Here is a 13,079-nt window from a genome sequence, read left to right as displayed (position 1 = left end):
GGATGTTTAGGGGTGTCTGGCTGTCCACATAACTGATAGTCTTCTTTTGAGATTGATTCAGTTACAGAACTCATGTTAACAAGAGCATTGTCAGGGATTTTCTTAGCTTATGTGAGGCCATACCTGGTTCTGTCTCCTGTTCTCCCTCTGACTTCTAGTATTCCATCCCCAGTCCCAGCCAGTTCATTACTGCTTCTCAAAAGGAAACAACAAAATGCTTCTGTTCTGCCTTCATCGTTTTCCTTTGTCACTGCTCGGCTTCCCTCACTTTGCTCCAGCTCACTCTCCTCGCCTGTACCAGCTTCCCCAGCACACCCAGGCAGTTAAACACAATTTTGCCTCATTTTTCTCTGAATACTTACCAGTTTCTTAAATGTGCCATATACATTACATTTAAGATGATAACATTTATATCTCTCAAAATAAAAAGATACTATGAGAACAATGACTTTATAAATTGTATTCGCAGTCGGATGTCTAGGGACTACACCCACTGGAGGTTATTGCATTCATAGAGCTCACAGGACGTTAGAGCTCATGTAAGTTGGACTGCTCCCCACACTGAGGTCAGTTTAAACAAGTTTCCCTAAGTGTGCCTAAAGTTACCTTTGCTAGGAACATAGCATGTAGCCAAGAATTTTATTTTGATTTTTATTGAGGATAAAACTAAAGTTAATATCTGTAATACATTTTTGCATATGCAGATTGCATATTTTGCATAATGTGTTTCTATATAGGTTATATCGTACTATATAGTACGCAAAACATCCCAGCACTTAGACAGAGGCAGAAACAGGTCAATCTCTGTGAGTGTAAGGCCAATCTAGAGTACATAGTGAAATGGTACATACATAAAACAATAAAACACAAGGGGTGTGTGTGTGTGTGTGTGTGTGTGTGTAAAACACTTGAGTGGAAAGGCATTTGTAGTCAGTCATTCACCAAGTTCTGTAATGCACTGATACTGGGTGAACTGTGAAACTGTCTACTCTGTGGAATGGAGGAGATCTATGAGTAATGAGGATTTAGGGACGTGCTTCAGGCATGCTCAGACTTGCCTTTGGTAGATAATATGGTGCCTTTTCAGTGGGTCATTTCAGAAAGACAAAGTTGGAAACTGGAGACCATTTGGAAAACTATTTCTGTAGTCTACTAGATGATGACCTGAACAAAGAAAAATATGAAGGGAGAAGGGAGGTAGATTTAGGAAATGAAAATAGATCCTGGTGTGCTCTTACCTGTAGGATGTAAGACAAGAGGCTAAAATGGTTCAAAGCACACATACACACTCAGACACACAGACACAGCACAGACACACACACACACACACACACACACATGTATAGGAGACATTAGGTACGTAGACCAAGGACAGGCAGGTAATGGTTAAACTGTAAACTAAATCATTTTTTTTCTCCCGTTGCTTTCTTTGATCATCCTTCAGTAGGGCTATCCATTTGACTTTTATGAAAAACAGAGCAGAACAAAACAGTGGTATCTTGGGAATGACATCAGGACAAGAGTGTCTTTCTTCTGTTTATGTGACAGATTAGAAATGAGAAGAAAAGTGAAGGGAACTGAGAAGCAAGAAAAAAATATTAATATTAATCTAGAATCCTTGAGATATTTGGTTTCAAGCTAGGATCATAATTATATCTGAGACTGAAGAAGGAGATAGCATAAAATCTCTTAAAGGCAAAATGTCTTACCACCTACATATAAGACCACACCAGACATAAAAATCTCTTAAGAATGAATTGGCAGAAAATGGATAGAAATGACAAATGATGAATAAACAAGAAAAAAGAATTTAAAAAGTAATTGCAAGATTGCAATCCTAGGAGTGGGAACAGGAACTAGGAAGACTGGGAATTTGAGGCCAGCCTGGACTGCATTGTTAATCACAGGCCAGCCAAGATACATAACAACCCTGTCTAAAGAACAGAAAATACTTGGAGTGTTGGGTAGTTTCAAAACTTATACTTGTAATATAGAGAAATTAGAAACATTTCCTCTTGTCCACATGAAGGAATCTCATGATCAAAATTGTAGGTGTTTTGCATATAACGAGAAGAGGGCAATGGTCTTTAGCCTTGGGACGAGCTCTAGAAAGAGTACATTTTAGAACGAGGAAAGGATTAAGGCTCTGAGAGGCTGCCTTAGGCTTCAGCAGTTCTTTAAGTGTTCCTAGCTCGAGTGTTGACGTTTAAGTGTTGACATACAGTGCTATGTTATTTAGTAACTTAGACTTAAGGAATAGCTCCAAGTCTTATTTCATGAGCTTCCTCTCCTTTCTGAGAATAAATGGAGTAATGAGAAGGTAATGATAGCATTTGGCACTACTGAAATCCAAGGGACTGATGACGCTTAGGCCAAGGGTAGGGCTCTGAGCTTCTTTCAGGATTCTGCAGAGCAGTGACTGATGCAAACAGATCAGCAACTGGCACATGCGAAGACCTGGCTGACATGCAAGGGGAAATGACTGTTCTCTGGCATCTATACTAAGATCCTAACATAGACTAAACATTTGATCTTGGTCTCTGGATGATATAAACACAAGGTTAGAAGTATGGAATTCAGAATGGAAAAGTACAATTCAAAAATCCAAATCGAGCTTATCACTGTAACTATAATCATATTGTATTGTTCATTCTCTATCAGTATAAAATCTCCAGCTTCATGAATAAAGCTTTTTAAAGCCTTTTTACAAAGTAAGGTCTAAATAATAATCTTAAATCTGAATAATAATACTAAAAATTTTCAGAGTCCAGTTTTTTATATTTATACATGCAAGTGATTTTTCTCTTGGTAAAAGTATTTCTACTTAATTATTCTAAGAAAACTTAATTCGATTGCTTATAACCATTTCATAGAAAATTGTTAATTTTATTTCACTGGCTTAGAAAAGTAAGCAAAGCAACAAGTAGCTAGTGTCCCTGTGGCTTAGTTGGAGGTTGATACTTCTGTAATGGCTGTGGTCACTTAGTCCCTGTTTGCAAGTTTTTGTTGTGGTTGTTTTGTTTTTTGATGCTTAGAAATGACAAGGAGGCTTCCCCTGCCCTTATTTAGTTAGACAGGTCATAAGAGATTTATTTTTCTTACCCTCTCCGTTTAGGTGTGAAGTTCATCAACATGAGTGGCCTTGGGGACAGTTCATCCGACCCTGCAAACCCAGACTCACACAAGAGAAAAGGATCGCCATGTGACACACTGGCATCAAGGTAGGAGTGTGCTTGTCTCTGGCAGAGCTTTGTCATTTCTCCAACGCTTTGGACTTTGTTTCATCTACTCCACATTGAGTGGCCACCTGCCTCCTCCTGCTCTTCAGCACAGTCTGCCCCACCCCCACCCAGATCCTTGAATGTGCTTCTCCTTCCTTCCAACTTGCATCCTCTTTACTTCCAGTATTAATCTGTAGCTGTTATTGCAGATGCTGTGGTAAGCCATTACTTCCTTAAAGGGAGGCTTCTCTTCCTCCCACAACTAGTAGCTCCAATCTCCCCTTTTTGGATATCTGTCCTGTACATCTTTATGGCTTTGATTCATAGTTACTGGCTGTTGCTAGAGTATCTGCTCATTGCATGAATTCTTAGTTTCTCTGCTAGGCTATATGCTGCTCTAAGGTAAGGGACCTATCTGCTCATACGCACCACCACTGCATCCCTAGTTCAGGGTGCAGTATGTGCCTTTTAACTAGTAAGGACAGTAAATCCTGCCAAACGAATAAATAAGTCTGTTGAACATCTTTAAATGTTATCTTAGGAACTAAAAAGTACATTGTTCTAATATTTATGTTAAAATAATTATTTGTGGCATTAACTACTTGTTGTGTTTTTTAAAATGACCACATTAAGGAGATGAAAAGAAATTTCATGCTAAGGGAACCCTAACAAGTGCCAGATGAAGGAGAACCTCACTCAGAGCAAAAGCGTTTTCTCAGCTAACAGGAGGAAAGTCCAGGTTTTATTCCATTTGGTTTCTAGGAACTATATCAAGTTTTTTTTTTTTCAGTTTCTGCACTGCTGACATTATGAACCAGAAAATTCTTTGCTGTGGAGGCTTCCCTGTGTGTTGTAGGATGCTTCGTAGTGTTACTGCTTGTACACTGAAATGCCAGTAGTGTCCCTAGTCGTAATAACAAAATGGTCTATAAACATTTCCAGATGCTCCCCAGGGCCAAGGAAAGCTGATGATGACACTGGTCTCAGAGGAGAGCTGCAGTGGCACTGCACAGCATCGTTGCAGCTAGTAATGCCTGTTTTTCTCTCAAGGAGGGAGGCGAGAGGGTTTTAAAGAATGCTAGGGCTAGCGACTGGAAAAGGAAGCTGACCGACTGTTCCTCACAGGGCAGTCACCTAAGTCCTCCAGCACATGTGTCCAGATGCTAGAATAGAGGTACATGCCAAGATGTGCACCAGATGTGTGTTGTCAAAGTACATTGTTCATTTCTATGTATAAATTCAGTCTTTCCTAAATGAAAGCTTAAGGATAAATAAAATATTATCTTTTATGTTTCATTTCTCATTCGAGAAAAATTTGAATATATAAGAACAAATACTAAAAAGCTATATATATAATAACCATATAAAATCTATATGTTGCCATATTAACATTTTATTATAATTGCTTTTTTCCATTTTTGTGATTTCTTTGTTTTGTTTTAGGGAGGGTTTCATTCTGTAGTCCATTCTAGCCTTGAACTTGGGCCAGTCCTCCTACATCAACTTGAGGAGTGCTGGGATTCTAGGCATACACCATCATGCCCATACTGTATTTTTGAATTGATAGTTACTAGTGGATATGAATGATAACAGCTGTGGGCATCAATAACATATCTGCCTATTATGCTGAACAATCCTTTCTTGTAATGGCTTATCTGTAAATTGTCTTTGTTTTGTTCTGTGTGTATGTGTGTCTGTACATGATAATATCATTACAAATACCAAAATTTGTATATATTCTTTTTCTCCTCTTTTGATGTTTTGAGATAATTATCTTGATGTTTGCTTGAAAGATATTTCGAAGCACTGACTTCTTCAGGTTTATATGTATGGGCTTCAGTTTTAATAAAGCAATATCTTTGATATGGAAAATCAAAAATGTATTGCTTTGAAATGGCTTGTGTATTAATGCTACCTTGCAATCCTTCCTCTGGTCTTATTATTATATGCTACCTCCCCAAACAGACTGTGAGCTCATTAATCATAAAGAGCATCTGTTAGGCCTCACAAGATATTGCCAGCCCTGTGGCAGTGCCAAGCATTACTGTCTACAGAGCCCGAGACAGAGTGACTTCTCAGTTAAACAGTTTCTTGTGGTGAGGTAGCTTCTATCTCTTCAATCCCTCATTTGTTCTAAAAAAAAAAAAAAAAGAAGAAGAAGAAGAAGAAGGTTAAGGCGCTAGTTTTAAATGGTGGCTAACTATGCTTTATCCTTCTTGAGCATTTCCAGCTTAACTCAACAAGTGCTTATTAAATGCTAACTGTTCAGCCAACACCATCTGTGTGCTGTTATAAGGATAGAAATGAAGTGAGAGACAGGTTTTCTATCTTTGAAGAGCTTACAGATCTAGCCACACCATTAATTCCTCTTAAATCCTCTTGGGTTCCCCATTTTCTTAAAAATAAAACATTGTAATTAAAGTCATACTAGATGGCATTTATTGAGCTAATAGGACATGCCAAGAACTTAGCAATGCATTTTACACATCTTATCTTTTTTAATCCTCACAAACCCTAGGAGGTAATTAATGTCATTATCCCAGTGGTACAGATGAAGAAATTGAAGCAGAGAGGTTAAACTGCTGTTCACTTGTCTGGGGTTTTTGATAGCTTGTTAGTGCCTGCAAGTTTCAGCCTGTGCTCCTGAGCAGTAGTCACACTGCACAGGACAGGCCAAGGTCACTGTGGTCTGCCTCCACTGCCTCTTGCCCATGCACTTCTGTGGTCAGCTATACTCGCCTGTTATGTATCCGTTTTGGACTTCATATTTCCACTCTCATTTTATACAGTTGATAAAGCCAAGTTACCTTCTGGAAAATGAGATCTTTCTACCTCTAACTTAGTGCCATTCTTTCTCTGGGTTTAGAGTCATTTTGTGTGTTTCTGTAGAGTCTGATTTTTGTCATAAAGTATTCAATGGTCTGTTTCCTTTTATTTCCTTTCTAGTGGGAGCTACATCTAATTTACTTCAGAGTGCTTAGAAAACTTCACATGCTTATCTGTTATATCATTGCTAGTACATTAATTAAGGAAAGATATAGCAGTCCCTCCATATCCATAGGATCAAAAGTATTCTGAAAAAAATGGCATCTATACCAAATGTGTATCAACTTTGTGTAGTGCTATTACCTAAATATAGTATAACAACTACTTATATAGCATTTGCACTGCTTAAGGTATTGTAAGTAATACAGAGATGGCTTAAGCTTGGGGAAGAATTTTCATAGTCTATGCAACTATACCATTTTATGTAAATGGTTTGCAAGTGCTCATATTTTGATGTCCACGGGGAATCCTGGAACTGGTACCATAGAAAATTGTGAGGCTTACTGAACTCATGAGAATTTAGCTCAGGATAGCGTTTACTAGCATGTCTGCCACATAAAAGGTAATAAGGGGTTTAGCAAATGAAGAAAGTTAATCTAAAGTAGTAAAGGGGTCTTTTCCATTAAGAAAAAGGTTTTATATTCTACATTCCTTCAATGTTGACTTAGTGCACGTCTGCTGTCTTTTTTCCCTAGGTAGTTATTGGCTGCTTCACTTAAAGATGATTTTCATTTCCCTACTCTGAGACTTAACTCATTTTATTGGCACCTGCTATTCTTTACTCTGTATAGTTTCTTGTTCCATCTCCTCTCTATGTTGGAACACTTTTCTTTTACTCCATAATGGTTTCATGCATTTCAATATTACCTAAAACTTAATGGCAAAAACACGTTTGGTGGCTGAGTACAGAAGCACACACCTGTTTTCCCAGCACTCTCAAGGTAGATGGAGGTTGATCAACAGTTCAAGAATAGCCAGGACTGTAGAGTGAGACATTCTCAAAATAAAACCAACAAACAAAACATATCTGGGAGACCCACCAAGCAAATCTAAATTGATTTCCCCTATTGAAATTTAGACCTTTAAGTTTAAACAGCTCCCACTCTATACTGATCTATTAAATGTGTCTGCTGTCTATGAGGTTCCCTGAGGTAAAATCACATGTCCTCAAATACTATCGTGTTACAGATCAACCCTTCTGCATATGAAAATATGTTCCTCATTTTATTCCTGCTTTGCTTCAATGCCTCAGAGTGAAGTTTGTTGGGATGCCTTGCTGTGTTCTGTTTAAGTTATTAGAGTTTTACTATGCAAAGTGGAAATAATTCCTCGGTAATGAAAGATTTAACAGATAAAGACAGAATGTACGGTTGTTATAGTTTCAAGTCTGACTGTGTTTGGGGATCTGTACCATTTGTTAGTTCTTTGATTTATAGCAAATGCAGTAAATTAGTTGACTGGGTTACTAAAGCTCACAGTGCTGTGTAAGTGCCTTTGCTTTTATAGTCTTTAAAATTTTTTAAGGAAAGTAAATTACTTTTTTAATTGTCGTTTATTGTAAGGTTTTTAGCAACTGATTTTCTCATTTCTCACTTTTTTTCTACCACTTTTATGATTAGTCAAATGATTTTAACGCTTGTCATGAATAGTTTTTCCTGTTTTATTTAGATAATGGAAAGTTTCAGAGTAATATTTTACCATCATTGAATGCATTACCTAAAGCAGATTGCTGGTGACTTGGCAAAATAAATTAGGAGTAAAGATTGAAAACCAACAGTAATCATCCATATATTCAGGAGACTTCTTTTAAAGTATTGCTGGTGACTCGACCCTCTGTCCTTTTTGTTTTGCATTTGACTTGGTTTTAATGTGGACAAGAACTTACATGTAGGTTTTCTTTTCTGTTATATTTAGAAGGAAGCTGTGACCCACTGCTTGCTGCTCTTTCTCCAGCTGATTTTTAGAGTCTACTTTTGAATAGTTTCTGTTTCATGAGGGGCAATGATTGTTCCTATCAGAATAAGAATGAAAGGCTTATGAGAGTCCTCATTACAGTTTGTCTGAACTATAATCACACAGTACCACTTAAACTGAACAAAATTACTTGAACATTCCCATTCTATTTCAAATACACAGTATCCCGAAACATAAGAAGTATATTTGCTTTCTGTCTAGTTCCTTTAATATCTGTAGTGGTTTGTTATCTGAAAATAATTGAGGTATATACATTGTTAGCAAACCCATCTGTCATAGCAGTCATCTTCACATATTTTAGCCAGAATTATTTTGTGTACTTAAGGATTTTTCTAGTGTCTGAGTTTTAAATGTAATTTTAATTTGATTTTTTAAAATCTGGTTTTATATTTTAGGTAAAAACAAGATTTCCTTCAAATGTGCAAACATTAATATGTTTGATCAGAAAAGGAAATAATATGGTATAAATATGTACTAACTGGATTTTTTCTTCTATGTGTGTCTGTGTATAACAGTACTGAGAAGAGGCGCAGGGAGCAAGAAAATAAGTATTTAGAAGAACTAGCTGAATTACTGTCTGCTAACATCAGTGACATTGACAGCTTGAGTGTAAAACCAGATAAATGCAAGATCTTGAAGAAGACAGTAGATCAAATACAGCTAATGAAGAGAATGGAGCAAGGTAAAAATAAAATAAAGGCCATGTTCTCAGTTGTTGCGATGTTTATGACATATTGTTCTACCTTTCTGTTATTAAGAGCCCATGTTGCTTTATGCTTTTAGTAAAGAAATGTTTTTGTTTAGACAAATTTTGTTTTATTTTATTTTATTTTATTTTATTTTATTTTATTTTATTTTATTTATTTTTTGGTTTTTCGAGACAGAGTTTCTCTGTGTAGCCCTGGCTGTCCTGGAACTCACCCTGTAGACCATATTGGCCTTGAACTCAGAAATCCGCCTGCCAATGCCTCCCAAGTGCTGGGATTAAAGGCATACGCCACCACTGCCCGGCTGACAATTTTTATTTTATTGAGTCAAAAATTCTTTCTTGATATTGCAAAGTAGCTTACTAAATTAACTTGAAAACTAGTGAAGTAGTTGAGCAAGCTTGGAATGTTTTGGAGCCCATGTCATAGGACCTCAAGCAGAAACACAAGTTGTGGGCGAGATCTGAGGCCCTGGCATCCAGCTAAAGTACAGTAATTCTTGATGAAAATCTCTCTGGCTTGTCTGAGGAAGCTTGCCTCTGCCTGGCTCACAGTGGGGAAGAAGTACTCTGGGGGCAGGGGATCCCATTGTATTTTTTGAGATTTATATTTATAGCACCCATACTTGATAGGACCCCTACACCATTAATCCTTTGGATTACTGCCAGAAACAAAGGTAAAACACTCTGACGAGCACTCTGGCTCATAGGGTTCTGTAGAGTTTTCAGGTGAGTGCACTGACTCACACACATTATGTATGAGGAGATCTGTGGTGAGTAGAACACAAGCCCTAGGACCTTCCCAGTGATCACAGAAGTGTGAGAAGACTCAAGTGCCATGACTTAAAGACCTTAGAAACTAAGGGTAGTCTAGTAACAGCTGAGTTAGCAAGGAGGAGCAACACTAGCATCATTGCCTGCTCTTACTATCCAAAACCAGAGAGCAGGATTTTCTGAGGAAACCCAGCAGTCTCAGGAAAGAAGCATTTGGGGTGATCCCTCATGAAAACTTAACTCTTACTACATTCTAGTCACCAGGTGACATTTTTATGCATCTCACATGAACAAAGCCACAGGCATCTCAGGAAAGCCAGTGGTTACAAAAAGAAAAGCAGGAAAGAGGAAGTGCAGGGGAAGCAGAGGCAGCCATGAGGGGCAGCAACAAAACTAGTATGTCAGTCCCTCAGACAGAGGAGACATTGCACCCTTGAAAGATGGTAACTTTTGGAAGTCAAAACAGGGTGCTTGGAAAAATCTCCACCACATTACTGTGTTTCTCTTCTTTGTCTCTTCATGCTGTCAGCCTCAACCACCATAGGGACACTGGTCAGTCAGGCTAGCTCTTCCATCCATCTGATGTTCTCTCCCTAGGTCCCCACTGCCCATGCCCACTCTCACCTTTTCTTGTCCTTTCTCAAATGACTTCTCATCGAAAGTATTCCCAACTGTTCTTCTTTAAAAAAGAAAAAAAAAAAAAAGGTTACGTGGAAAATATATGTATCCTTCTATGCCTTTCTTGATTTCTTTTTCCCACAGAACTTTTTACATCTGCCATATAATTTAATTTTAAGTAATCTCTTAGAAAGTAAGATAGACAGAGAAGTAATAGAAAATAAAAGAAAAAGCTAGCAAAATGTAGAGGATTGATTAAAGACTAGGTAGAGGATAACAAATGATAAGAGGGATTTTAAAAAAAAAACCTTAAAAACAACAACAAACATTTCTTGAAAACAGAAGGCTCTGATTCTGGATCTAAAACACTCCTAAGCTGGACTTGCTGGATGGAGCACACCTGTAATCCCAGCAGTTGGGATGCTGAGGCAAGAGAAACACAAGCCTACATCGGCCTGTCCTGCGTAGGGGGCCCTATCTCAAGGAGATGGGGCAGGGGCGGGGACACACACTCAAACAGGCCCAGCACAGTGAGTACAGAATGCTCACACCCATGCACAATGTAGTGATACATTAAAATACCAAGGGAAAAAAACCAAAGGAGAGGTCGATCTCAAGCATAACAAATTGTTTTCAGAACAGGTTCAAAGTAATATTACCAACAAGACTCTAGACCTGTAACTCTGTGTACGTGATGAATTTATGAATGGAACAGGAATTTTAAGACAAAATCTCAGCCGGGTGGTGCCGCATGCTTTTAACCCCAGCACTTGGGAGGCAGAGGCAAGCAGATTTCTGAGTTCGAGGCCAGCCTGGTCTACAGAGTGAGTTCCAGGGCAGCCAGGACTACACAGAGAAACCCTGTCTCGAAAAACAAACAAACAAACAAACAAAAAACCAAAAAGACAAAGTCTCTAAATGCTATCTTTTCTAATGTTTTCTAAATGCTATACTCTTTTCAGAAACTGCTATCAAAGCCTTAGTACTAAATTAAGAAACAAAGACATAGGATCTTAGCCCGGGGAAACTAGAAACTGAACACAGAGAAATGGGGAAAGGAGACACAGGCATTACTGTTGTGTAGACCCCTAAAAACAAAGCATGAGGTAGGAGGTAGTGGTGCACACCTTTAGTCCTAGCACTTGGGAGACAGAGACAGAAGGATCTCTGTGAGTTCGAGGCCAGCCTACAGGGAGAGTTCCAAGACAGCCAGGGTTACATAGAGAACCCCTGTCTCTAAAGAAAACAAAGCAACAAAACAAACAAACAAACATAACCCTCAAACCATAAAAACAATTGCAGTTGCAGCAAGCAGAAAGGGGACTCAGAAGATGCTGCTGGATTGCAGGCACATAGGACTGTCTGATAGATGGTCGGGTTTAGGGTTAGTAATGTGGCTGTTGCTTTGATTTGGGTGTTTGGTTGTTTGTTTGTTCGTTTTGTTCTGTTTTGAGACAGGATCTCACTATGTAGCTCTGTCTGGCCTATATCTATTTAGAACAGGCTGGCTTCAAACTCATAGATGTTGAAACTTAGCACCATCTCCCCAGTGCTAGGTGTGCTATCATGCCTGGCCAGAAAAATTTTTTAAATCAGGGGGAGTGTTTAAGGATGAGCTAAACAACACAAACTATTTGAAAACTAATTTAAAACTACATACTAAATATAATATATAAAAATATATAAATAAAATAGATGATATACAAAATATAACATACACGTGGATATACTTATAAAATATATTTATGACCATTGTTATAGAGATGTTAAATGTTGACTAATAAAAATGTAATTACATATCTGAGAGGGTATAATACAGGAGGTATAGATGCCACAACTTGGACAAAATGTGATGGCTTGAACAGGATGGTCCAGGTAGGAGTCCAGGATTCAGATCCCCTGTGGATGTGGCTGCCATTCGTAGGCTGTTCCCATCACAATGTGTAATAAACATGGCTGACATGTCTGCATCCCAGCTGTCCAGATTAAGGTAGAGTAAGACAGACAAGTGTGCATTTTTCCTCTAGAGACAGGATCCTGAACTGTCCATCCTTTCTGCTCCTGTTCCCTAGGTCATCCCCTGACACATAACTATTCCTGTCTTCAGTTTTCCTTAAAATTTTAAGTGCTTTGTGTTCACATGCAGTAACTTAATCTGAATGAACTTAGTGAGTTTTGATTTTTTTATAATTTGCTTAAATAATAAATCTTTCCTATACCAATAATATAAATCTGTATGTCTTTGTAAACTGGCTCTGATGAAAATGAGCTCTTTGGATGTATAGTTTTTCAACTTTGATTATTGCAGAGAAATCCACAACCGATGATGATGTGCAGAAGTCCGACATCTCGTCGAGCAGTCAAGGAGTGATAGAGAAGGAGTCACTGGGGCCTCTTCTGTTGGAGGTAAGTGTTCTTGCTGACCCCAAAATGAAAATCTTTGTCCTTACCAATTTAATGTCATACATCCAATTAATAAATTATGAAACAAAATAGTTCTTTAAACTTTTACAAATAGGATTTGATTATAAAGGCTGCTTCATAGTTGTTAATTCAGAATTACTATGAGTAATAAACATAAATTTGCTTCATATAGGTATTTCAAGGAGTCTCATGCAAACCAAAGCCTATATAATGGAGTAGTTAGAATTATCTGAGAAAAGAAACTGAATTAGGTCATCACCTGATACATAACTAGTTTAGCTAGCTAGTACAATGTATGTATACTATAGAATTTCACCTTTAAATGAAAGATCCTCTCCTGCATTAGACTAAATACTGCCCTAGAACATTTTCTGAATAAAAAAGTTTACATTGATTTTATACACACATGCATACACATGTACATATATCCACATATGAATGAGAATTAAATTACCATCAAGCTTCATAAAGTGAAGAACTTTTAAACTTGAATTATTTTGCAACTACTGTATTATTTTATCTCTGTTTGTTTTCTC

General features: G+C 37.8%; 1 protein-coding gene across 1 annotated transcript in view; it reads left to right on the top strand.

The window, feature by feature from the left end:
- Positions 1 to 12,525, top strand: part of LOC114633366 (nuclear receptor coactivator 1-like) — a gene marked incomplete at its 3' end in the record, with an annotated part of 79,767 nt that extends 67,242 nt beyond the window's left edge. Inside the window, exons 3-5 of the mRNA XM_028781946.1 lie at positions 3,116 to 3,221; positions 8,537 to 8,703; positions 12,428 to 12,525. Of these exons, the coding sequence (XP_028637779.1) occupies positions 3,133 to 3,221; positions 8,537 to 8,703; positions 12,428 to 12,525 (354 nt within the window). The remainder of the gene's footprint in view (positions 1 to 3,115; positions 3,222 to 8,536; positions 8,704 to 12,427) is intronic.
- Between the last annotated feature and the right edge of the window lie 554 nt (positions 12,526 to 13,079).

The sequence above is a fragment of the Grammomys surdaster genome, unplaced genomic scaffold (assembly GCF_004785775.1).
Source record: "Grammomys surdaster isolate TR1022 unplaced genomic scaffold, NIH_TR_1.0 587, whole genome shotgun sequence".
Taxonomy (NCBI): Eukaryota; Metazoa; Chordata; class Mammalia; order Rodentia; family Muridae; genus Grammomys; species Grammomys surdaster.
Note: the sequence above shows the minus strand (reverse complement) of the source record. Positions and strands in the feature narration are given on the sequence as shown.